This window comes from Macrobrachium nipponense, chromosome 31, assembly GCF_015104395.2.
Source record: "Macrobrachium nipponense isolate FS-2020 chromosome 31, ASM1510439v2, whole genome shotgun sequence".
NCBI lineage: Eukaryota > Metazoa > Arthropoda > Malacostraca > Decapoda > Palaemonidae > Macrobrachium > Macrobrachium nipponense.
The window spans coordinates 49,299,534-49,327,116 of record NC_061093.1 but is presented as its reverse complement, the minus strand read 5'-3'; the positions used below and the strand labels follow the sequence as shown (position 1 = coordinate 49,327,116).

Below are 27,583 nucleotides of genomic sequence, written 5' to 3'. Positions count from 1 at the left end.
TGCAACAACATTGGAGTGAATGCAATATACAACTCCTGGTTTGAGCATGTGAGTGGCAGTATCACATTCTAATTTTTTTTCTCCTCTGTTTTTTGTAATTGTAGCTGTACCAGACCGAGAAAGACAGATAAGAAGAATATGGAAGAACTTGAAAGATGCAGAACAGAAAAAGATGCTGATTCAAACAGCCCGAGAGAATAAGAAGGAATATTATAAGAATAAACAGGTTAGTGCGAATTATATTTGCAAATGTTTTGTTCGTTGGCAAGTATGTTTTGTCTGGCTTTGTTTTAAATTTTACTTGCTTTATATCTGATCTTATACTACAGGTGATGAGCAGGATTTGCTGGTGTACGTTCTGTTTGATATCTTACCATAAGCTTACTTTTGTTGTGACAGTTTCTCCAGTTGCTTCATACTGGTTCTGTATTATGTCTAATATTTCACTGACTGTTATTATGCTTTTATTTTTATAGTAAATTTATAGTAATTTTTTAATTTTGATGAATTAGGAGAAATTCAAATTTTTGTGTGATATTTAGATACTTGTTATTTTGGTATAATTTAACAAGCATCATTATACAATGTACAGTTTTTTCACAAATAATTTCTATACCAACCCAGTACTATTAATAGAAAGTCATTTAGTACACAATATCAAGTGCTTTGGATCCCTCTGCAGAGGTAAAGAAAATATGGGAGTTAGCTGATTTTACTGATAATGCAAAGGAGGACTTTTAGTGCCTAAGCAGTCAAAAAAGTTGACTCCTTTGGCTCATGGGACCTGGCAATCTACCCACACACATAGTACTACTGGCTGGCTGTCATTTATCTAAGTGTTGGAGTGTCAGGGATGATTTCATGCGTGTGATGTGGTCTTATTTCTAATTAAAAGTAATGGATTTGTTGGAGTTAGATGGAATAGGTTAGCGTACCTCATTATCAAATATCTCCATATGCTCGGACATATACTAGTACGAGCATACTTTCCTATTGGTCTAGTTTACCACTGTGATGACTGTAGGGGCTTTTTCTCATATTTAAGTTGTGTTGAAGCGTCTGGGATGATTTCATGCATGTCAAGTGGGTTTGTTTCTAATTAAAAGTGATTGATTTATGAAAGATTGTTTGCAAAGCATGAAAACCAACAGACATTGACAGATTAATGTAAGGCTGTGGTATAACAGTTATGTGATGCCCTATTCTTGAGTTTAATTTTTGTAGAATTTTAGGCTGTAGTAAAGAGATATTAGAGTTTTGCATGTGGTCTAATGTGGTATGGTCCTGATATTGTTTCAGCCACTTGTATTCCAACCAGGATTGGCAATGATTAATCAAACTGATTGAATCAATTGATTAAATCATTGATTTTTTCATACACGAAACAAACCTTCGGTCTTAACATTAGGATTTACTAGCGCCAAGCTGGAAACCGGTAGAATTAAAATTACACTTGTGAGATCCAGGGACTAATGGCATCTATACCAGGTCACGGGGCATGTATACCCAGAATGCCCACGGCTACCTGTGACCCATCAGTTATTTGTCCTACCGCCTTTAAGATAAGACGTGTTTACTGTCTATCTCATTTAAAGCCGGTTTTTCAGTTTGCCCGTTCTTTATCCATTTCATTTTTTATTTTCATTCCTTTTCTTCTCCAAGTGTGATCCTGCTACGCAAGCGCATAGGTTAGATGGTACGTGGTCAGCGCTAGGCCTACCAGGCGTACCAACCTGGATGGTCTGCTTGCGCATTATATGACGTCACGGTTCCAGCAGGGGCCGGCAGCGCTGAATGTTCCTCATCCCCCGGGCTTGCAATTTATGGGAATTAATGCCGCTGCTTCTCCATCCCACTCAGTATTTACAGCGATGCAGAACGTGGGAGGTAATTTGGCAGCAAACGTGCGGTTACCAGCAGAAACCTCTCAGTCTCTCCCTACGAGAGCGATGACGTCACAACATACGTCACACTCTGAGATGGCAGGCGTGATGACGTCACAGACCGGTTTCTCGGCCTTTTTCGCTGCACCCAGACGCTAATACGCCTTCTGATCCGTCAATGCAAACTGTAATGCAGAAGTTACAGGATATAGAGGAGAGAATGAATAAGAGAGACAAAAAGAAAAAGTGTGATTCGCCTTCTTCGTCTTCTTCCTCTAGTTCGGCGTCATCGCTAAGTCCGATAACGTCACGGCGAGCGCCAGTCAAGCGTTGGAGGAGGATTCGGGAGTTCCTAGCGGATCCTCGGGCCAAGAGGAGAAGAATCAATTCTTCCTCTCCTTCGGACGAAGACTGTCATTTCCAAGTCAGCAAGAAGGTCGGAAAATCAGTGGCTATTAAGCACAAGGTTGCCAGACGAAGCCGTTCGCAAGAGTCCGAACAAGCGAGAGAGGTGACGGCCGGCGAGCTAGCGGCCGAGGCGGAGTTGCCAGTTCGGATCGCAAAAACTGCGATACCTCTGGTAAAATCGACGTTGGCGGCGAAAGGTGCAGCAGAGGATGGAATGCAGATCCCAGTTTCGCCCGTAAGGCCGTTCAAAATACGTACGTAGGACGATAAGGCTCCTATTAAAAGTACAAAAAAATAGAGAGTTGGCAACCTCGGCGGATACGTTTCGTGGAAGGCAGTGTCCGTCTGGATAGAAGGCCGAGGCCTGGCTCGCCGACGCTCGAAAACGATGCCAATGCTAATAAAGACGAACTTACCTCTGTCTTAAGGGAGCCTTCATCTTGGAGATCTAGACGAGATTCTCGCTCTAGATCCGTGAGCAGAGAAAGAGTGAGACGTTCTCGTTCCCCTGCTGACTATCTGGGATCGAGCCACAGCGGCCAGCAAAGATCAAAGAGGCCGCGGCCGTAGGGGCAGGCGGCCGTGGAATTCCGGGCCGTCTGTCAGAAGATAGAGGCGAGACAACATCTCTCGTGACGGGAGAGTGGTACACTAGAGCCGGAGGAAGGAGAAAACCAAGAGTTTCTGGCCGTATGCAGAGGTTATTGATTTGATTCGTCAATTCAATAGCCTTTCGGAGAAGACAGAAACACCGGCCAGTATGCTTCCTCCTGGAATTGACAGGGCGTTTGGACTAAAGAGGGATACCAAGGTGTCGTATGAATTGCCTTGCTCGAGTCATGCGGAATCGGTCTGCAACACGTAAACGCAAAGATTGCAGGGAGGATAATTCCTTAAGATCTAATAGATCATTTAAATTTATTCCCCCTCCAATGATAAAGCAAAGGAAATATTATACGACACCGAAGGTCCCTTTGCTGTCTAGACAAATGAACCCTAATGTTGTAAGGTTAAGGCCTGGATTAACCTTGGATCAGGTTAAAATGGAGTGCCCTTCGATGACGTACCAAGAGGCTGCCCACGTTAGAAGCAACAGCTTCTTCTGTCTTTCAGGCTGCGTCCTGGTTAGACCTTTGGTCAACAGCAGTGGCGAAAATTGCATCCTCGGAAGCAACAAGGAAAGTAGTAGATGAACCATTGTTCATTAGATTACTACAGTCAGGGTCCAAGGCGATTGCGTACCTGACAAACGTAAGTGCCAATGTTTGGGCAAATATCCTGCTGATGAGGAGAGATGCAGCATTGGCTAGACTAAGCCGCAATGTGGATTTGGATTCCCTGTTAGCACAATGAGGAATGGGGATATCTTGGAATCGCAACTACTGTTGCCAGAGGTCATACTGGAAGAAGCGATAGATAAAGAAGAAGGATGGACACTAACGATAGGTTGGTGCAACAGGCAGTTAGGAAAACCTCTAACAGTCAAACTATTCCTTTGGAGGGAAGACAACAGCAGATGTCTCGAAAGAAACCAGTGAGACATAGCATCCCTAATAGAGTCACAAGACCCTCTTCCCAAAGAGGATAACTCATCGGCCCTTTCACAATAGAAACAACAGAGGAAGGGGCAATAGGGGAAGGGGGAGAGGCTCAAGAAGATAGGATGGGCGCCTCCCATCACTCGGCCACACCAGTGGGGGGTTGCTGGCAAATCACTGGAAGGTGTGGCAGGAACTAGGGGCAGAGCAGTGGGTGGTGGATGTTCTCAGGATCGGGTATTTGATTCCGTTTCGAGGTAACCCCGCCCCTGACAGATCAACCATTACCCCACGTCACTTATGCCCACAGATCTCAGAAGGCCACTATTCTGCAGGACGAAGTGAAGAAGATGATGGAAAAAGGAGCTGTGCAACAAGTATGCAGTCCGACAAAAGGCTTCTACAGCAGGATTTTCCTGGTACCCAAATCCAACGGGAGTGGAGACAGTAATAGACCTGTCAACGCTGAATCTGTTTATAAGGAAAACCAGTTTCAAGATGGAAACTCCGAAAACGGTTCTACAAGCAGTCAGAATCGGAGACTTTATGCTGACAGTCGATCTAAAGGACGCATACTTTCAGATACCATCCATCAGTCTTCAAGGAAATTTCTCCGCTTCAGTCTTGCAGGAAAGCTTTCGAGTTCAAGGTCCTGTGCTTCGGATTGACAACGTCTCCTCAAGTTTTTACAAGAGTGTTCACCCTCGTGTCGGCATGGGCGCACGCTCAAAGGGGATCAGGCTGATAAGATATCTGGACGATTGCTGGTGGATAGCAAGTCCATGGAGAAAATTACTCAGGGGACAGGGCGACCCTCCTGCAGCTTTGTCACAGCCTAGGTATTGTGGTGAATCAGCAGAAGTCGCAGCTGGATCCAAGTCAACGTTTGAATATCTGGAATGGTGATAGACACAACACAAGCCAAAGTATTCCCGACAGACCAAAGAGTACAGAAATGCAAACAAGTGGTGAATGCCTTTCTGGGAAAGCAGACACAGCCAGCAAGACAGTGGCAGGTGGTGCTGGGAATCCTAACCTCCCTGGAGAAGCTAGTACCACAAGGAAGGCTACACCTTCGGTCCCCTACAATGGAGGATGAAGGAGTTTTGGTCACCAACAGTAGATCACCCGTACGAGCAAATTCCCTTGTCGGCAGGAGTGAGAAAGACTTGCTGTGGTGGGTGGACGACGACAATCTGACAGTGGGTGTCCCCCTTCAACAATCCTCCCCAGACCTCTTGCTGTTCTCGGATGCATCACTAGAAGGCTGGGGAGCCCATATGGAGGAGTTGATGGTGTCAGCAAAATGGAGTTGCAAGGACAGAGAACTCCATATAAACGTGCTGGAGTTGAAAGCAGCTTTCCTGGTCTACAAGAATTCAGGAGAGAGTAAAGGGACACTCGGTGGTATTGCTGTCAGGCAACACCACAGTAGTAGCTTATATAAACAAGCAAGGAGGCCTAGTTTCTCGGCAGTTACATGTGATGACAGTTCAACTTCACCAGTGGGCTATAGAGAACCTGGTAGACATCAAGGCCAGGTATATTCCGGGAAAAAGAAAACATAGTGGCCGACAAGTTGAGCCGCAGGGATCAGATTCTGGGAACGGAGTGGGTCCCTACACCAACAGGTAGTGGACAGGATGCTCATGTTGTGGGAAGGACCGATCATAGACCTATTCGCAACCAGGTACAACAAAAAGTTGGAAGTGTATTGTTCAGTAGTCCCGGACGCAGAGGCAGTAGCAGAAGATGCGCTACAACACCCCTGGGACAATCTGGACGTGTACGCATTTCTTCCATTTTGTCTAATCCGTCAGGTTCTGAACAGGGTAATGCGGTCTCAGAACCTCAAGATGACCCTGGTAAGCCCGTTATGGCTGAAAGCAGAGTGGTTTCCAGACCTACTGGAACTCCTAGTAGATGTGCCCAAGAGAGTTACCTCCTGGAGCAACCTTCTGTGTCAGCCTCACTTGGGAAGAGGTAACCAACCAGTCGGTGAAGTCCCTATCGCTTCACGGGTGGAGACTGTCAAGTATCTCCTCCGAGAGCGAGGGTTTTCGCAGAAAGCAGCAACTCAGATGGCAGGTAATATCAGAAAATCATCTGCGACAGTATACCAAGGGAAGTGGTCAGCATACTGTGATTGGTGTCGTAGGGGGAACGTGTCTCCACTCGGTACCACTATTCAGCAGTTAGCGGACTTTCTGATATATCTCAGAACAGAAAACATAGTCTGTATCTGCAGTGAAGGGGTACAGGGCTGCTCTAGCCTCAGTCTTACGAATGAAAGGAGTGGACATATCGTCTTCATGGGAGTTGGCCATGCTGATGAGGAGCTTTGAACAGTCATGCCCACCAAAGGAGCTAAAAAACCCCAGATTGGGATCTGACCAAGGTACTGAGTAGTCCTGACAAAACCCCCTTAACGAAACCATAAGGCAGTCCACGGATAGGAGCCTGACCCTGAAGACAGTCTTCTTATTGGCCCTGGCTTCAACCAAAAGGGTGGGGGAGCTACATGGCCTCTCATATCTCATAAAGCACTCGAGAGGTTGGAGATCAATGGTGTGTGAGTTTGTCCCAGAATTCGTGGCAAAGACCCAAAATCCAACAATAGTAGACGGCAGATTCGACTCCTTTACCATACCTTCCTTGGCAGACTTTGTAGACAACGACAAAGCTGAAATGCTCCTGTGCCCCGTCAGGGCACTAAGGGAGTACTTAAAGAGAACAAGGCACCTCAGGCCGGGGTGCCAGAGGTTGTTCGTAAGTACAGGACGGAACAAGAAGGAAGTGTCCAAGAATACAATATCATTTTGGCTAAGGGAGACAATCAGAATGCTTATACTGGCAGAAGAACAGAGGGTCAGATAGCCAGGTGGGAGCTAGAGCTCATGACATCAGGGGTGTGAGTGCTTCCCTAGCATTTAAGAAGAACATGTCTGTGGATAAAATTCTGAAAGCTGGCGTGTGGAAGCGCCAAACAACTTTCACCTCATTTTATTTGAAAGATGTTGCCCATAGATCCTTGGACACCTTTTCCTTGGGTCCAGTGGTGGCGGCCCAACAAGTGATATAGTTCATCCAGTGCCCCTGGCGGGTCAGTTTGCGTCTAGTCTAAGATGAAGGTATGAAAGTAGAATGAATGGGATGACTGGTCTTTTTCTTTACTACTTTCTTCCTACTCCTTTAACTACGGGCAATATGAAGGAGAGTACCGTCATGTGCTGGAACGGACTAGATGCAGGTGAGATGGTCCAGCCATACTGTGAAGCTATCTTAGCTGATGATATACTTTTCAGTAGCACACACCCCTCTGGATAATAAGGAAAGAGGGGTGAAGGTCGATCCAGTCGCAAGGGACAAGAGTAAACAGTAGAATGGTATCTACACCCAGTGGGAGGAAACCAATAGATCCGCTTATATCTTTGGTCCTAGGTTCATTGTCCATTCTCTAGAATTTCCCTATATATTCGGAAATGGATAAGGTGGCAAACTTCCAGTCAGTTGTAGAGACTTACCTCCCTCCAATAGTAAGTCTATCCTAATGTTAAGACCGAAGTTTGTTTCGTGTATGAACAAATACCAAATTTGTAACTAATTTGTATTTTTCATAACTAACAAACCTGAGGTCTTAACAGTTAAAGGCCCACCTCGAACCACCCCTCTAGCAGTCTAAACTGGGTTAGAAATATAACTGATGGGTCACAGGTAGCCGTGGGCATTCTGGGTATACATGCCCGTGACCTGGTATAGATGCCATTAGTCCCTGGATCTCACAAGTGTAATTTTAATTCTACCGGTTTCCAGCTTGGCGCTAGTAAATCCTAATGTTAAGACCTCAGGTTTGTTAGTTATGAAAATACAAATTAGTTACAAATTTGGTATTTTTTCATTAAAAACTCATGATTTTTTAAAGATATATATTTTTTTTTTTTGAAAGCAAACAAATTGAAAAATATGGTTTGGAGGTTAATAAAAACTGAAGCATAACTGTGCTGCATCAATTTATTTTTATATAAAAAAATTCCTGGTACATACATATTTTGGGCCAGACCTGGAAACTTAAAAGATAAATCAATAGTAATTCTGTCATAAAATACATTTTGAGGAAAAAACAGTATTAAAAAAATATCTAATAAATCAAAAAACCAAATAAATAAAAAATCAAATAAATCACTGATTTTTAAATATTTTTTATTTGAAAAAAAAAATTCCAACCCTGTTTTCAACTTGGACCTACCTAGATAATTGAATGGTTTCATCTTGGTTGTGAGGTTTCACCATAAAAAGATTCTAATGAGCAAAGATGTATACTTTGTATAAAGTTTCACTAAACCTCAGTGATCATACAAAATGCAAAACGTATTTGTTCATATACGGAACAAACCTTCGGTCTTAACATTAGGATTTACTAGCGCCAAGCTGGAAACTGGTAGAATTAAAATTAAACTTGTGAGATCCAGGGACTATTGGCATTTATACCAGGTCACAGGGCATGTATACCCAGAATGCCCTTGGCATCCTGTGACCCACCAGTTATTTTCCTACCGCCTTTAAGATAGGACGTGTTTACTGTCTATCTGATTTAAAGCTGGTTTTCAGTTTGCTCGTTTTTATCCATTTCATTTTCATTTTTCTTATTACTTTTTTCTTTCTCTGAGTGTGCTCAGTGTGGGTGTGATCGGTAAGAGTGTATAAGTGGTAAGATGGAAATTTTCGCTTCACCATCGGGATCTTCTGCCGTTTCGAAGAGGAGACAAAGGAAATGCCCCGGAGTCAGTGGCTTTCCGTGTTCTAGGTTCCTAACTTCAGTGTCGACGGATCCTCAGCCAACGTGTAGTAGGTGCAGGGAAAATGTATGTACAATTACTAATCCGTGTTCTGTTGGTTGGGGTTGGTCGGTGGAACAGTGGAAAAAGTTTTATGAGAAAGGCCAGTACAAAAGGAAGGAGGTGACGCCATCTTTGGATGACCAAGCCTTGCTGGCTTTTGTATCGGCAATAAACCAGACTGCTCCATATATTTCGCCATCTGCTTTTGATTTGTCCCATACCCCTTCGGTTTCTCCTAGTGATTTGTTATCGGAAACTTCAGGAGGGGTTTTTGGGTAATTTTATGCATAATATGTACGCTCCTTTGTTCCCAGCAGGGAGGGGGGAGCATCGCCATCTTTGTTCCAGGTGCCGGCTCCTGACGCGCATAGGATGAAGGTACGTGGGCGGCGCTAGGCCTACCAGGCTTACCAACCTTGGAGGGTTTGCTGTGGCATTATATGGCGTCACGATTCCAGCAGAGTCCGGCAGCACTGAATTTTCCTCATCCCCCTGGCTTGCAATTTATGGGAAATAATGCCGCGGCTACGCCATCAAAATCTATGTTTACGGTGATGCAGAATGTTGTGGGTAGTTTTGCAGCAAACGTGCGGATGCCAGCAGAAGCCGCACAGTCTCTCCCTACAAGATTGATGACGTCACAACATATGTCACACACCGATATGGCAGATGCGATGACGTCACAGACTACTGCTTCTCGGTCTACTTCGCTGCATCCGGATCCAAATACGCTTTCTGACTCGGCAGTACACACTGTAATGAAGAAATTACAGGATACGTATAGAGAAGAGAATTGCTAAGAAAGACAAAAAGAAAAGGCGTGATTCGTCGTCTTCTTCGTCTTCTTCCTCTAGCTCGGCATCATCGCTAAGTTCACGTTACGGCGTGCGCCAGTCAAGCGTTGGAGGATTCGGGATTTTGTGACTGATCCTTGGGCTAAGAGGAGAAGAGTGAATTCTTCTTCATCTTCAGACCAGGACTGTTGCATCCCAGTCAGCAAGAAAGTCAGTGGCTGGTAAGCGCAAAGCTAGCGGATGAAGCCGTTTGCAAGAGTGAACGAGCGAGAGAGGCGAGGGGCGGTGGACTAGCGGCCAACGCGGAGTTGCCAGTACAGATTACAAAGAGTGTAAGCAAGACTACGATGCCTCTGGCAAAATCAACGTTGGGGGCGAAAAGTGCAGCAAAGAATAGAACGCAGGTTCCAGTTTCGCCTGTAAGGCCGTTTGAAATACGGGCAAAGGATGATAAGGCTCCTATTAATAGAACGAAGAATAGAGAGTTGGGAACCTCGTTTGATACGTTTGTGGAAGGTGTTGTCCGCCTGGATGAAAGATCGTGGCCGAATTCTCCGACGGTCGTTGGAAACGATAGCAATCCTAATAGAGAGGAGTTAGCTCAGTTTCAAGGGAGCCTTCATCTTGGAGGTCTAGATGAGATTCTTGCTCTAGATTCGTGAGCAGAGAAAGAGTGAGGCGTTATTGTTCTCCTGCTGACTATTCGGGATCGAGCCGGCGGCGGTCATCAGAGATCAAAGAGGCCGCGGCCGTAGGGGCAGACAGCTACGAAATTCCCGGCCGTTTGTCACAGGATAGGAGTGAGATAACATCCCCTGTGGCGGAGCACAGTATGTTAGAGCCGGAGGAAGGAGAAAACCAAGAGTTTCTGGCCTCGTATGTTGAGGTGATTTATTTGATTTGTCAATTCAATAAACTTTCGGAGAAAACAGAAACACCTGCCAGTTGCTTCCTCCGGGGATTGACATGGTATTTGGATTGAAAAAGGATACCAAGGTGTTGTATGAATTTCCTTGTTCAAGTCATGCGAACTCTGTTTTACAACACGTAAATGCACGGATTGCAGGAAGAGATTATTCCTTAAGATCTAATAGATCATTTAAATTTATTCCTCCAATAATAAAACAAAGGAAATGTTATACGACACCGACGGTCCCTTTGCTGTGTAGGCAAGTGAACCCTAATGTGGTAAGGTTAAGGCCTGGATTAACCTTAGATCAGGTTAAAATGGAGTGCCCTTCGATGACTTACCAAGAGGCTGCTACGTTAGAAGCAACGGCTTCTTCTGTCTTTCAGACTGCTTCTTGGTTAGATCTTTGGTCAACAGCAGTGGTGAAGATTGCATCCTCAGAAGTGACAAGAAAGGTAATGGATGAATCATTGTTCATTAGATTACTACAATCAGGTTCCAAAGCGATTGCGTACTTGACAAATTTAATTGCCAATGTTTGGGCAAATATCCTGTTAATGAGGAGAGATGCAGCGTTGGCTAGACTAAGCCGCACTGTTGATTTGGATTCCCTGTTATCGATGAGGAATGGGGATATCTTAGAGTCACAATTGCTGTTGCCAGAGGTCATACTGGAAGAGGCAATAGGTAGAAGAAGGATGGACACAAACGATAGATTGGTACAGTAGGCAGTTAAAAAAACGTCTTAACAGTCAAGCTACCTCTATGGAGGTAAGGCAGCAGCAAATACCTCGGAAGAAGACAGTGAGACATGACATCCCTAATAGAGCAACAAGACCCTCTTCCCCAAAGAGGTTTGTTCATCGGCCCTTTCACAATAGAAACAACAGAGGAAGGGGGATTAGGGGAAGAGGAAGAGGCTCAAGAAGATAGGATGGGCGCCTCTCATCACTCGGCCACACCAGTGGGGGGTTGCCTGGCAAATCACTGGAAGGTGTGGCAGGAACTGGGAGCAGAGCAGTGGGTGGTGGATGTTCTCAGGGTCGGGTATTTGATTCCATTTGAGGTAACTCCACCCCTGACAGAACAGCCATTACCTCACCTCACTTATGCTCAGGAATCTCAGAAGGCCATTATTCTGCAAGAGGAAGTGAAGAAGATGATGGAAAAAGGGGCTGTGGAACAAGTATCCATTCAGTCAAAGGGCTTTTACAGCAGGATTTTCCTGGTACCCAAAGCCAACGGGGAGTGGAGGACAGTAATAGACCTGTCAACATTGAGTCTGTTTATAAGAAAAACCAGATTCAAAATGGAAACTCCAAAAACAGTTCTACAAGCAGTCAGGATCAAGGACTTTATGCTGACAATCGATCAGAAGCATGCATACTTTCAGATACCAGTCCATCAGTCTTCAAGGAAATTTCTCCGCTCTAGTCTTGCAGAGAAAGGTTTTGAGTTAGTCCTGTGCTTCGGATTGACAACGTCTCAAGTTTTTACAAGAGTGTTCACTCTTGTGTTGACATGGGCCCATGCTCAGGGGATCAGGCTAATAAGATATGTAGACGATTGGCTGGTGATAGCAAAGTCCAGAGAGAAATTACTCGGGGACAGGGCGACTCTCCTGCAGTTTTGCCACAGTCTAGGTATTGTGATAAATCAGGAGAAGTCGCAGTTGGATCCAAGTCAACGTTTGGAGTATCTGGGAATGGTTACAGACACAATAAAAGCCAAAGTATTCCCAACGGACCTGAGAATAGAGAAATGCAAGCAAGTGGTGAATGCCTTTCTGGGAAAACAAATGCAGCCAGCAAGGCAGTGGCAGGTAGTACTGGTAATCCTAACTTCCTTGGAGAAGCTAGTATCACAAGGGAGGCTACACCTTCGATCTCTACAATGGAGGATGAAGGAGTTTTGGTCACCAATAGCAGATCACACGTATGAGCAAATTCTCTTGTCAGCAGAAGTGAGGAAAGACTTGCTGTGGTGGGTGAATGGCAACAATCTGACAGTGGGTGTCCCCCTTCAACAACCCTCCCCGGATCTCTTGCTGTTCTCAGATGCGAGGACAGAGAACTCCATATAAACGTGCTGGAGTTAAAAGCAGCGTTTCTAGCTCTACAGGAATTCAGGGAGAGAGTGAAGGGACATTCAGTGGTATTGATGTCAGACAACACCACAGTAGTAGCTTATATAAACAAACAAGGAGACCTAGTTTCTCGGCAGTTACATGTGATGACAGTCCAACTTCATCAGGGGGATGTGGAAAATCTAGTAGACATAAGGGCCAGATATATTCCAGGAAAAAGAAACTTAGTAGCCGACAAGTTGAGCCGCAGGGATCAGATACTGGGAATGGAGTGGTCCTTGCACCAACAGGTAGTGGACAAAGGCCGATCATAGACCTATTCGCAACCAGGTACAACAAAAAGTTGGAAGTGTATTGATCGGTAGTCCCAGATGTAGAGGCAGTAGCAGAATATGCGCTACAACACCCTTGAGACAATCTGGACGTGTACGCATTTCCTCCTTTTTGTCTAATCCGTCAGGTTCTGAACAGGGTAATGTGCTCTCAGAACCTCAAAATGACTCTGGTAGCTCCTTTATGGCCAAAGGCAGAATGGTTTCCGGACCTGCTGGAACTCCTAATAGACGTGCTGAGAGAGTTACCCCCATGGAGCAACCTACTATGTCAGCCGCACATGGAGAGGTACCACCAGTCAGTGAAGTCGCTATCGCTTCACGGGTGGAGACTGTCAAGTATCTCCTCCGAGCGAGAGGGTTTTTGCAAAAAGCAGCAACTCAGATGGCAGGAAATATCAGGAAGTCATCTGTGGCAGTATACCAAGGAAAGTGGTCGGCATACTGTGATTGGTGTCGTAGAGGGACTTGTCTCCACTGGGTACCACTATTAAGCAGCTAGCAGACTTTCTGGTATATCGCAGGACAGAAAGGCATATGTCTGTATCTGCAGTGATGGGGTACAGGGCTGCTCTAGCCTTAGTCTTACGAATGAAAGGTGTGGACATTTCGTCTTCATGGGAGTTGGCCATGCTGATGAAGAGCTGTGAACAGTCATGTTCGTCAAAGGAACTAAAAGCCCCAGATTGGGATCTGACCATGGTACTGAGTACTCTGACAAAACCCCCCTATGAACCACTAAGGCAGTCCACAGATAGGAGCCTGACCCTGAAGACAGTCTTCTTATTGGCCCTAGCTTCAACCAAAAGGGTGGGGGAGCCACATGGCCTGTCATATATCATAACGCACTCGAGAGGTTGGAAGTCAATGGTATTCGAGTTTGTTCCAGAATTTGTGGCCAAGGCTCAAAACCCAGCAATAATGGACGGCAGATTCGACTCCTTTTCCATACCTTCCTTGGTAGACTTTGTAGACAATGACAAAGATGAGATACTTCTGTGCCTCGTCAGGGTAATAAGAGAGTACTTAAGAAGGACAAGGCACCTCAGGCTGGGGTGTTGGAGGTTGTTCGTAAGTACAGGATGGAACAAGAAGGAAGAGTCCAGGAATACGATATCGTTTTGGCTAAGGGAGACGATCAGGAATACCTACATACATGACAGAAGACAGGGGGTCAAATTGCCAGGAGAGGGCTAGAGCTCATGACATCAGAGGCTTGAGTGCTTCTTTGGCATTTAAGAAGAATATGTCTGTGGAGAGAATTCTGAAAGCTGGTGTTTGAAAACGCCAAACAACTTTAACTTCATTTTATTTAAAAGATGTTGCCCATAGAGCCTTGGACACTTTTTCCTTGGGTCCAGTGGTGGTGGCCCAACAAGTGATATAGCTCATCCAGTACCCCTGGCGGGTCAGTTTGTGTTGAGTCTAAGATGAAGGTATGAAAGTAGAATGAATGGGATGACTGGTCTTTTTTTCTTTACTTTCTTTCTACTCCTTTACCTACGGGCAGTATGAAGGAGAGTACCATCATATGCTGGAACAGACTAGATGCAGGTGAGGTGGTCAGCCATACTGAAAAGTTATCTTAGGGTATAGTATACTTTTCAGTAGCAACACACTCCTCTCGATAATAGGGGAGAGAGGGGTGATGGTGGATCCAGATGTAAGGGACAAGAGTGGTTTATGAGAAGGGGAGGTTCTCTGTTCTCCCATAATGTATAAACCATAAAATGGTATCAGCACCCAGTGAGGGAAACCAATAGATTCGCTTATGTCTTTGGTTCTAGGTTCATAGTCCATTCTCTTGGAATTCCCCTAGTATTTGGAAATGGATAAAGGTGGCAAACTCCCAGTCAGTTATAGAGACTTACCTCCCTCCAATAAGTAAGTCTATTCTAATGTTAAGACCGAAGGCTTGTTCCTTATATGAACAAATGACAAATTTGTAACTAATTTGTATTTTTCATAACTAACAAACCTGAGGTCTTAACAGGTAAAGGCTCACCTCGAACCACCCCTCTACCAGTCTAAACTAGGTTAAAAATATAACTGGTGGGTCACAGGATGCCAAGGGCATTCTGGGTATACATGCCCCATGACCTGGTATAGATGCCAATAGTCCCTGGATCTCACAAGTTTAATTTTAATTCAACCTTTTTCCAGCTTGGCGCTAGTAAATCCTAATGTTAAGACCTCATGTTTGTTAGTTATGAAAAATACAAATTAGTTAAAAATTTGTCATTTTTCTCATGTTACTCTACCTGGTTTGATAGTGTTAGCAGAATTGAGTCATCAGAAGTCCTTAGTCTTTTTATCTAAGAGTAGTGTACATTACAATTGGGAGCCCCTTTTTCACTAAGCAAATTATTGCTTCTCAGCAGTGATATAGAACATATTAGTCACCTATTAGTGTACTTTGTATTGAAATATTATAATTTTATTGAAATATTATAAGTGTTGCTTTTTTGTGAATCAAGAATGCCACCACCTTCAAAAATTTTGAATTTGCCCTCTTGGAAAATTATACAGTACAAGTAAGAATCACATTGTTTAATGTTTGTACCATATTCGATGGCATATAAGATGCTCTCTCTCTCTCTCTCTCTCTCTCGGGTCGTCAATCTCTCTCTCTCTCTCGTCCTCTCTCTCCTCTCTCGTCTCTCCTCTCTCTCTCTCTCTCTCTTATTTTATTCAGAAGATGAACCCCAATTCATATGGAACAATCCCATAAGGGCCATTGACTTGAAGTTGGAGCTTCCAAAGAATGTGAAGTTTATTAGGAAGAAGTAATAAAAGATAATGAGAAATACTGAAAGAGGAGATTAGTAATTTGGAAAACAGATAAATTAACAATTGCTCATACACGGAACAAACCTTGTCTTAACACTGGGGTAAATCATCTACCCCCAGCAGGAGACCAGTGAAAAATTCAATAGAATTGTAAATGCAAGGAACTGGTGGCATCAGTTCTCTGTCACCAGTTAGGCGTAACTGCCACTGACATATTGTTTCTCTCTTCCCTGAAAACTAGTTCTTTGTTTGCCTGTTTCTATCTGTGTTTTCTATGCTTGTGACAAAGAGTTGAGTTATCATGGATTCCCTTAATCGTTTTTCTAGCTCCACTGCTAAATCCAGGAAACCTCGAGGTTATGCCCTGGTCTAGGTGGCTTCCCTTTGTTCGTACTTCCTAGCCTGCATAATTACTGATCCTCATTCAACTCACATTAGGTGCAGAGGAAATGTATGTAATATCAATAATCCTTGTTCAGCACAAGAGAACCCCCTCATTTTGGGACCACCTTGACGTGGTGAGGGGGTTCTTGAACCTCAGGAATTTCTTCCTAGGTTCGAACCCAAGAGTCCCATATAACATTATATATTTTTGAGTTAACTTCTGTGGACTTTTCCATTTTTGCCAAAATTTTCAAAAGCAAATGAATGAGAAAACATATCATGGCTTAACAGGGGAGGTAAATCCGAAGCTAAATAGAGAGAACCACAAGCTAAATAGAGAGAACTGTGGTAGATCCATCTTCTACCTGACAATGTTTGGGCCTGTTTTTCAGGCGGAACTATTCTGTGGAGTTGGACCACAGATTCCAGGAGGGGCCTGGTTTTATGAATAGAATTCTCGGCATTCTATCCAGTTTGCCCATAATGTGATTAGGATGGGGATAATTGTATTATCGTAATACTCTTGGTCCTAGCAAGCGGGTTCTGCTTACTTTTGGGCCATACTAATCATGTTATGCCACCCCTTTTGGGGTAGGGTAGGGATGCAGACATTTGGGAGTCCTTTCTCACTTGTGCCATTGGTGGAAGATTTAACTTCGTGAAGGGCCAATGATATCTTTTCAAGATTTTTTTTTTCTTCTTCTTTAACCCTTAAACGACGAAACGGTATTATAAAAATTGTCTCCCATATGCCGCCGGCGTTCGCAAGTGAGCACCGAAGCGGAAAAAATGTTTTTTTCAAAAAATCACAGCACGCTTAGTTTTCAAGATTAAGAGTTCATTTTTGGCTCCTTTTTTGTCATTGCCTGAAGCTTAGTATGCAGCCATCAGAAATGAAAAAATTATTATCATATATAAATATTGGGATATATGACAGTGAGAAAAAAATTGTCATATATAATTGTATACAAATCGCGCTGTGAGCAAAACGGTTAAAGCCAACGAGTTAATTTTTTTTTGTATTGTACACTAAATTGCTATCATTTTGGTATATAACACATTGTAAAACGATCAAGGCAACACAGAGAAAATATTATCACAAAATGATGCATGAATTCGTAACGCGCGAACGTAAAAAAAAGCTGTTTTCAAAAATTCACCCTAAATCGAAATATTGTGCTAGAGACTTCCCGTTTGTTGCAAAATGAAGGTAATTGATTGAATATTACTAGACTGTAAGTGTTGTAGCTTACAATTGCAGTTTTCGACCATTTCAGTCGAGTTAAAGTTGACCGAAGGATGAATTTTTTCTATTTATCGTTATTTATATGAAAATATTTCAAAACTGATAAAAGCTACAACCATGGGTTGTTTGTTTGTTGTATTCTACATAAAATTGTGCACATTTTCATATATAAAACTTTATGTAACGGCTAATTTAAAATGGTGCAAACATTACGACAATCGGATGAAAAAATTTGAGATTTTTTCGGAAGAGTTACTGCGCTGACGTAAGGAAAAAGTTTATTTCATAAATTCACCATAAATCGAAATATTGTGCTAGAGACTTCCAATATGTTGCAAAATAAAAGTAAATGATTGAATATTATTAGAATGTAATAGTTTTAGCTTACAATTGCGATTTTTACCATTTAGGTCCAGTCAAAGTTGATCAAAGGTTGAAATTTTGGCATGTCGTTATTTATATGAAAATATTTCAAAACTGATAAAAGCTACAACCATGGGTTGTTTGTTGTTGTATTCTACATGAAATTGCGCACATTTCCATATATAAAACTTTATGTAACGGCTAATTTAAAATGGTGTAAACATCACGACAATTGGACGAAAAAATTTATGATTTTTTCGAAAGTTACCGCAAGGACGTAGGGAAAAAGTTTTTTTCATAAATTCACCATAAATTGAAATATTGTGCTAGAGACTTCCAATTTGTTGCAAAATGAAGTTAAATAATTGAATATTACTAGAATATAAGAGTTTTAGCTTACAATTGCGTTTTTTGTACAGTAGAGTCAAAGTTGACCGAAGGTTGAAATTTTGGCACTTATCGTTATTTACATGAAAATATTTCAAAACTGATAAAAGCTACAACCATGAGTTGTTTATTGTTGTATTCTACATGAAATTGTGCACATTTTCATATATAATACTCCATGTAATGGCTAATATAAAATGGTGCAAAAATTATGTCAAAGTGACAAAATAATTTCTGAGATGTGTCGCTGATGCTTTTTAGTGCGAGAAGAAAGAAATTCACGCTTGCGCGCCTGGGTAACGATTGTAAACAAAAGAATGCCTTGATCCGTGAGCTCCCAGCATCCCCCAAGGCGCGTGATTCAAAAGTTTCTGCCTAGTAGACCTATAACTATTTTTCCAAGAATTTTTTTAAAAACTTTTTCGTCGATGTACCATACGTCCAATCGGCACAAGACAGACAATTTTAGTCGACGTTTAATACGTCCAATCGGCGTTAAGGGGTTAATGAATACTACTGAACTAAATGATTTGAGTACCCCTGGGCCCCATGATGGAAAAACTCCAGCACAATTGATGGCTATTGGCATGTCACTCCCGAATTTCCTTGGTACTGCCTCAAGTAGTGAAAGTACTATAAATGATAGAATGGAACACCCTGTTCCCAGTGAAGAAGCAGAGCCAGAAAACCAATTAAGGTGTATAAATAAAGAAACAAACAAAAATAAATTGGTAAACTCCAATATCATAACAATGGAACCATATATGATGAACAATAATTCTGAATTAGATCTAGACAAATAATCCTCCCAACAATACAGAAAAATACTAAAATCATAATAGACAAGCAACATACGTAAAACAAAGACCAAAAGGAAACAAAAATTACCAACTTAATCCCACATTGGTACATTTTAATGACCTCTTTGGACCAGATAACTGGTCAAGATTTCTAGTTCTCAAAGCTGACAACAAAATCTCAGCAGCGATACTAGAAAACAAGTTAATTAACATATATCCAACACAGGACATGGAATGTAGACACATCAAGGACAATGAATGGCTTATCCAAGTAACCAATAAAAAGCAGTCCACTGCCTTTTTAAGTATACCAGAAATAAATAATATAAAAGTAACAATTACAAGCCATGAAACATTGAATTATTTACAGGGTACAGTTATCCTACCTAATAGCGAGCAGAAGCTTCCTTCAAAACAACTACTGCTAGACACTTTAAAATTGAGATATAACAATATTCACGATCTAGAAATATACTCACTTTCAAGTAGGAAAGACACGGATAAAAATATCAACATTGCCAAAATAAAATTTACAGTCCAAGACCTCCATTTAAAATAAAAATTCTTGAACAAAGTAGAGAAGTTTGTCCTTTTGTTCCAAATCCACTACAATGTACACAGTGCTCAAGGTATGGACACATACAAAAAATGCCGTAATAAGGCAATATGTGCAGTCTGTGCATCAGATAACCATACCACTAATTGGAACTGTAATCACCCAAAATGTATTAATTGTGGACTAGCCCATCACACGCAATCTGAAGAATACTCAATTTACCAAATACAACAAAGAACTTCAGTTGTTAATAAATAGCACAGGAATGTCAGTCATGGAAAGCAGACTCGAGCTAAAGGTAAGAGGAGTTAATAATCAATCCAAAAGCCCCACCTTTTCAAATGTAACTAAAAATCAAGACATCAAGCAGCACAATAACAAACAAGATAATATAAACATAGAAACTAAATTTCATACTAATAATACTGAAACCCAAAATAAAAGTGATATTATACCAACCAATACCACCACTAACAATGATGATTCAGTTATCCATGGAAAAGAACTTCCAATGTAAGAGGAGTTAAATGATAATAATAATCGAACTGACAAAAAGAAAAGAATACTGGAACGAACCCCACTTAAGGGAAAAAAAGTGAATATTGAAACTTACAATCAATCCAAAGAAACTCCAACTACACCAGGAGAACATTTGAAAAAAGATATTTTATTAACCTCATCACAAGTGGAAATACACATTTACCCTCAATCTCAATCAAACAACCAACATCTGGATAGTAAAGAAACAATTAATCACTTTACAATTCCCATCAAATAATACTAATGAAAATCATACCATTAAACCAAATCAAAATATAACTATCACCCCCCAACCATCCATAAGACCCAAATATTCCATTAACAACAACAAAACAAATAACCCCTCAAACCGACAGTCCTTATCACTACAGAAAAGGGCCAATAGAATTACAAAACCAGAAATTTCTAAAGCTAGATCAGATACTTCTGAACCAATAATTAACATCACCAAACTTGCTTTGTCTTGTGGGTGTAATGAGTGCTTCGTAGGTACATGTAACCAACTAACCACCAAGACAGAGGACACAGTACGAAATTGTATAGACAATTTTATTAAGTTAAGGAAATGCCCTTTAACACACCAACATGAGAATGAATTATGTTCTGAATCCTTAAAATACAAAAAGGAAACTATAAAATAAAGAATAGACATTAATATTCAATTATGAAAAACAAACAACTGCTGAATCAAATACCCAACATACAAATATAATGATTAAAAATCTACAAATAAATTGAAATGCATATAAACTACGAGGCAAAGTAAAATCAGCAATCAATTTACAGAATTTAACACCAATTCCTCCCAATAATGGAATATAAAATTATTCAATGGTATATAAATGGCCTCTTAACCCGACTACATCTGGGTGAATTACAAAGAATCATAAGAGACCACAACCCAATGTGCATATGTCTATGACATATAGGAAGTAGCCCTACAAATATCCAACACTATAAAATTGCCTGTTATTCACCAACTGACGGTGGAAAATTAGGCACAGCTATATACGTTCATAATAGCATAACATATGAACCTTTCAACATACCATCTATGCCATATCAAATAACAGCTATTAAACTGTATATGCCGGACAAAAGTAAAGTCACTATTTGTAATTTATATAACCAACCAAATTTCAATGCAAATTTTAGTGATTTTTCTGAACTTATTAGCAAAACACACCACCTAACCTTTTCCTCAACTGACATTTCATTATGTTTAAATGATGTAGCCGAGAAATTTGAATGGAATGTCCTAGACGATTCACACACAAGTGACCATTTCCCAACCATTCTGAACTACTTAAGTAATATCAAAATATCCAAAAAGCTAATTGGGATAAATATTTCCTATACACCCGAAACAAAATAGTTATAACAAAAATAACAATTAACCACATTAAACCACTATATAACAAATATACAGCCAAATTTAGAAAAACGATAATAGCTGAAAAAATTGCATCATGGAAAGAATATGTCCTAAACATGTCTTCAAACACATCCACAGGGGATAGCTGGCAAAAGATAAGGAATATCAATGGAAAACATATAAAACCTTCAAGAAGTGCAATAACATTTAAATGGAAAAACATACCATGATACCTATGAAATATCAAATATAATTGGAAAGCATTTTGAAAACATCACTGCTTATTCCAGCTTAGATATACATTTTCAAAATATCAGAAAATAAAAAGAAAATATAATACTTAGTCTAAAATGTGTCTTTCCTGATAAATGGAAACATGCCATAATAATTCCAATAAATAAACCAGGAAAGGATGCAAGTAATCCATCCAATTATAGACTGATATCCCTAACAAGCTGCCTATGCAAAATCTTAGAAAAAATGGTTAATGCACAATTAACATATGTAATAACCAAAGAATCCATTTTAACACCAACACAACGAGGTTCAATAGCTGGCAGATCAACCCTAGATCCCTTAACACATTTAGAGGATCATATTAAAAATGGCTTTGAACAAAAAGAATTAACAGTAGCTATATTTTTTTATATAGAAAAAGCATATGACACAACATGGAAGCATAACATCATGCAAAAACTCCACTCCAAGGGGACTAAGAGGCCGCTTACCAATATTTATTAAGAACTTTTTAACAAAAAACTTTTTAAGTAATAGTAGAAAATTCCTACTCAGTAACCTATAAACTGAAAGAAGGAATCCCTCAAGGTAGTGTTTTGAGCTGTACATTGTTTGCTTAGCAATTAACCCTTAAACGCCGAAGGGGTATATTAAAAATCGTCTTCCGTGTGCCTGGGGGGTCTCGGAGTGAGTGCCGAAGCGGAAAAAATATTTTTTTTTAAAATCACAGCGCGCTTAGTTTTCAAGATGAAGAGTTCATTTTTGGCTCCTTTTTTTGTCATTGCCTGAAGTTTAGTATGCAACCATGAGAAATGAAGAAAATTATCATTATCATATATAAATAATCCGATATAGTATGATAGTGCGAAAACAAAATTTCATATATAATTGTATTCAAATCGCGCTATGCGCTAAACGATTAAAGGTAACGAGTTAATTTTGTTGTTGTTGTAATGTACACTAAATTGCAATCAATTTGGTATATAAGACATTGTAAAACAATAAAAGCAACACAGAGAAAATATTATCACAAAATGATGCATGAATTCGTAACGCGCGGACGTAAACAAATATTTTTTTTAATATTCACCATAAATCTAAATATTGTCTTAGAGACTTCAAATTTGTTTCAAAATGAAGACAAATGATTGAATATTACTATACTGTAAGAGTATTAGCTTACAATTGCAGTTTTCGACCATATCTGATGAGTTAAAGTTGACCAAATGTCAAATTTTTTATATATATTTTTTTATATGTAATTATTTTGGAAATTAGAAAAGCTACAACCTTCAAATATTTTTTGTTTTATTGTACATGAAATTGTGCACATTTTCATATATAAAACTCTATGAAATGCCTAATATGAAATGGAGCAAATATTCTGAGAATGCAACGTACGCATTTCGGAGATTTGCGGCGGAGAATCCTCGCACGGAGGAAAGGGAAGTTTTTTTTTTTTTAATTCACCATAAATCTAAATATTGTGCTAGAGACTTCGAATTTGTTTCAAGATGAAGATAAATGACAGAATATTACTAGACTGTAAGAGTTTTAGCTTACAATTGCGTTTTTCGACCATTTCGGTAGAGTCAAAGTTGACCGAACGTGGTTTTTTTTCTATTTATCATGATTTATATGCAAATATTTCGAAAATGAGAAAAGCTACAACCTTCAGTTATTTTTGTTGTATTCTACATGAAATTGCGCACATTTTCACATATAAAACTTTATGTAACGTCTAATTTAAAATGGTGCAAACAATACCACAATCGCACGTATGAATTTTTAGGAAGAGTTACCGCGCGGACGTAAGGAAAATGTTATTTTTTTCATAAATTCACCATAAATGGAAATATTGTGCTAGAGACTTCCAATTTGTTGCAAAATGAAGGTAAATAATTGAATATTACTAGAATATAAGAGTTTTATCTTACAATTGCGTTTTTCGACCATTTCGGTAGAGTCAAAGTTGACCGAAGGTTGAAAATTTGTCACTTATCGTTATTTATATGAAAATATCTCAAAACTGATAAAAGCTACAACCATGGGTTGTTTTTAGTTGTATTGTGCATGAAATTGTGCACATTTTAATATTAAAACTTTATGTAACGGGTAATTTAAAATGGTGCAAACATTACCACAATCGCACGTTTGATTTTTTTTCAGAAGAGTTACCGCACGGACGTAAGGAAAAAGTTTTTTCATAGATTCACCATAAATCTAAATATTATGGTAGAGACTTCCAATTTGTTGCAAAATGAAGGTAAATGATTGAATATTACTAAAATATAAGTGTTTTGGCTTACAATTGCGTTTTTCGACCATTTTGGTAGAGTCAAAGTTGACCGGAGGTTGAAATTTTGGCACTTATCGTTATTTATATGAAAATATCTCAAAACTGATAAAAGCTACAATCATGAGTATTTTAATGTTGTATTCTACATAAAAATGCGCACATTTTCATATATAATATACTCCATGTAACGGCTAATTTAAAATGGTACAAAAATTATGTCAAAGTGACGAAATAATTTCCGAGATGTGTCACCAATACTTTTTAGTGCGGCAAGAAAGAAATTCGCGCTTGCGCGCCTGCGTAACGATTGTGAACAAAACAACACCTTGATCCGTGAACTCCCAGCATCCCCCAAGGCGCGTGACTCGAGTTTTAGGCTGGTAGGCCTATAAGTATTTTTCCGCAAATTTTTTAAAAAACTTTTGTATGTCAGCTTAAAATACGTCCAGTCGGCACCCGAGAGACAAAAAATGTTGACGTAAAATACGTCCACTCAGCGTTTAAGGGTTAATGACATTACTATAAATTTACCGAGTAGTGTAAAAAACAGTTTATATGTTGATGACTGTTATTTACTATACGAGTAGCAGTTTGAGACATGCTCAGAGAGTTTTCAGTACTGCCATTTCAAATATATGTAGTTGGACAAATTCACTTGGATTGAATTTTTCAAGTGACAAAACAAAAGCAATCATCCTCTACAAAGACAAAAGATGGCTGAAGAACCAAACAATTAAACTTCACCTTTATAGCACTGATATAGCACTGAAAAACAATTGTGTACAAAAATCAAATATCTAGGAGTGATATTTGATCAACATTTAAATTGGAAAGAGCACATCAAATACATTAAAGTCAAGGGCATCAAAGCCCTTGCCATATTGAAAAAGTTATCACATTAATTGGGGAGCAAAGCGAGACATTTTATTAATTATATATAAGGCAACAATCTTATCCATAAAAGATTACTGCTGTCCAACATATTCATCCGCCTCAGAATCTGCATTAAAAACTCGCGATGCAGTGCACCGTAAAGGCGTGCAATTGTGCATAGGAGCATTCCGATCGTTTCCAACAAGCTCGCTTCTGGTAGAGGCAGGTGTGTTTCCCTTGAAACATCACCATAATTTGATAGCAGTACGAAGAGGTCTTTCACTGCAAGCAGGATCATCTCCTGCAGCTGACTGCTTTCAAAACTGTAATCCGGAAACATGGTACTGGCTCTTTCCCAAAAAGAGCTAAATACCTAATGAACTTATATAACATAAATCCAATTATTCAGCCACCTGTGGAGTTGTCTCCACCATGAACGTTAAAACTAATACTATAGATATGTACCTCCCTGTCTTACCTGCTTAAAAAGCAAATGACAAGTACAGAAATGTACCGCCAACATGCTTTGGAGCACATTAGAAGAAAAGGAGACAAATTCATGGTATATACAGACGGCTCCAAAAATAATGTCGGAGTAGGTGTATCTGCATATTCAAAAAATATGTTAATCAAAAGAAGCCTACTTTTAATATTATCAATATGTATTTACTGCCGAAGTCACGGCCATACAAATGGCTCTTGATATGATATCTGAGGAAAAAGCAAGTGTCTATTATTTTCAGTGACTCACGTAGTGCCATAGATGCTAAAGACAGTATAAATCAGTAAACCAAATAGTACAAGAAATACAAATAAAAATTGATCAACTCCTCCATTCAGGATTATCAATAGAAATATGTTGGATTCCAGCACATGTGGGAATAAAAGGAAATGAAAAAGCAGACTCAGCTGCCAAATTAGCCTGCACTATCCCTCCAACAATTACACATGCCCCAGTGTCAGACTGGATAACATCTGTCAAACCATTGATATACCGAGATTGGAAAAGAGAATGGGCCTTAGTGCCAACCACAAATAAACTTAAAAATATAAAAACTTAAGTGTATGCATGGAGGACGTCCTCACAAAAAGAAAGATCAAGAGAGGTAATCCTAACAAGGCTCCGTATAGGACACACAAGATTCTCGCATGGTCACTTGATGTCAACACCACTTGCTGACCCAATAAAGTGTAATAGATGTCAAACACCCATAACAGTGCAGCATTTACTTGTTGAATGCCCAAATTGGACCCAACAGGACCCAACAAAGATCAGTTTATCTACGGAATTCAAAAATGAAAAGTATTCTTGCTGAAAGCAAAGATTTTTCAATTAACAACATCATAAATTTTTTAAATAAGACAGGTTTCTTAAGTAAAGTCTAATTTTTTTAAATTATTTATTTTTTTAATTTTTATTTATTAATTTTTTTTCTCCCCCTTCTCAGGATTAATCCCTGAGAACCAGCCCAAGAAGAGTCTGCTTAAGACTCAGAGGTCTGGAAAAACTAAGCCCTATTAATAATAATAATAAAGTGCAAGAGGAAGTCAAAGATGCCATCATTATTGGTTGGCCCTTTGTCCCCTTCATCTTTGGTTCAGCCTCCTCTTGAGGCTGCCCCTTCTTTTTAGAGGCCTATTCCAGTTGCTGCGTTGTCAGTACTAAATTTTTCACATACAATTTAAGATAGTTACTGTTCCTCTGCTCGTCACATACAGTTTTCCTTTTTATTCTTTGGTAAATACAAAACTTTTCATTTATATTACAACTTTAGTGAATATCTTGCAAAGCAAAAAAGTAGGTATTTTGTTGCTGAAAAATCTCTGGATGGACCAACAATTTTGCACTCAAAGGAATGAGAAGGAATTCATTCCATTTTTCATGCCATGGTGATCTGTTGGTCAATGAAAGTCCTCTACTAGTGTGGTATTTATAGACATAATTCAATCACAAATTGTGTGTAAGGCACTAAGTTTGAATGTTGCCATAATCATAATTATTTGACCACACCTTATCTAATGGTGGTCCTATACACGGAAATGTACGATAGTAATTGTTTACATGATGGTCAGTTGACTCTTGTGGACCACACTGGCTTTTGGCAGGGTGAGTAAAAGAAAATCTCTCTCTCTCTCTCTCTCTCTCTCTCTCTCTCTCTCTCTCTCTCTCTCTCTCTCTCTCTCACAACAACTGGAGAAACTGCTCAAAGGGAATGCTCTCTGAGCTTGTGAAACAAATGTTTTGGGAATTTATTATCTCCCTTTGAAAGTACATCAGCATAATTGAACTTACTGTATTTTTATTTTTTTCATGAATTTTTTGTTAATCATGATGTCAGTTGATCACTGCAATATATTCCAAGAATTATGCTACTTGTTTATTTATCTTCATAAGTTTGCCTTTTGTTGTTTGCTTAATAGATTATTGAAATAGGTAATCAGCTCTCTATATAAATTTAATATATATACAATATATATTATAGAGTATGTGTTTAGCTGTAAGTTTGATAGCATGAAGGTGTTTATTTTTTATATATGTAATGTATGTTTTATTTTTTAAGAATTAGAAACTCGTTTAAATTTGCTCCTATTTGAGCTCTTTTTTTTTTATTTTTTTTTTTTTTTTTTTATTATTTTTTTTTTTTTTTTTTAACCATGTATGTGCTGATTTTTTGTTGTAAATATTGCTATGTTGTATTGTGCTGTATATAAAATCCTCTTATGTTGTGTAAAATGTAGTAAGATATGCAGTAAGAAATGCACATTAGACCCTATTTTGGGGTCACCATTTTAAGGTTTTTGGTATGAAAACTTCAGTTGGGTAGAATTGTTATGAGTGAGGTTCAGTTTGTATTTGAAATTAAAATTTTTATTAGGTTTGTTTTCTTGGATTTATTATTTGCGTATATAGTGGCAAAGTGTTTTCAGTAAAACTCAGAATTAT

The 27,583-nt window shown here is 39.7% G+C and overlaps 1 protein-coding gene across 8 annotated transcripts in view; it reads left to right on the top strand.

Moving 5' to 3' along the window:
- LOC135206953 (histone-lysine N-methyltransferase 2C-like) overlaps positions 1-27,583 on the top strand; it is a 307,132-nt gene that overhangs the window by 144,319 nt on the left and 135,230 nt on the right. For all 8 annotated transcript variants that reach the window (XM_064238492.1, XM_064238498.1, XM_064238497.1 and 5 more), the window contains exon 19: positions 105-226. In XM_064238492.1, coding sequence (XP_064094562.1) covers positions 105-226 — 122 coding nt within the window. The remainder of the gene's footprint in view (positions 1-104; positions 227-27,583) is intronic.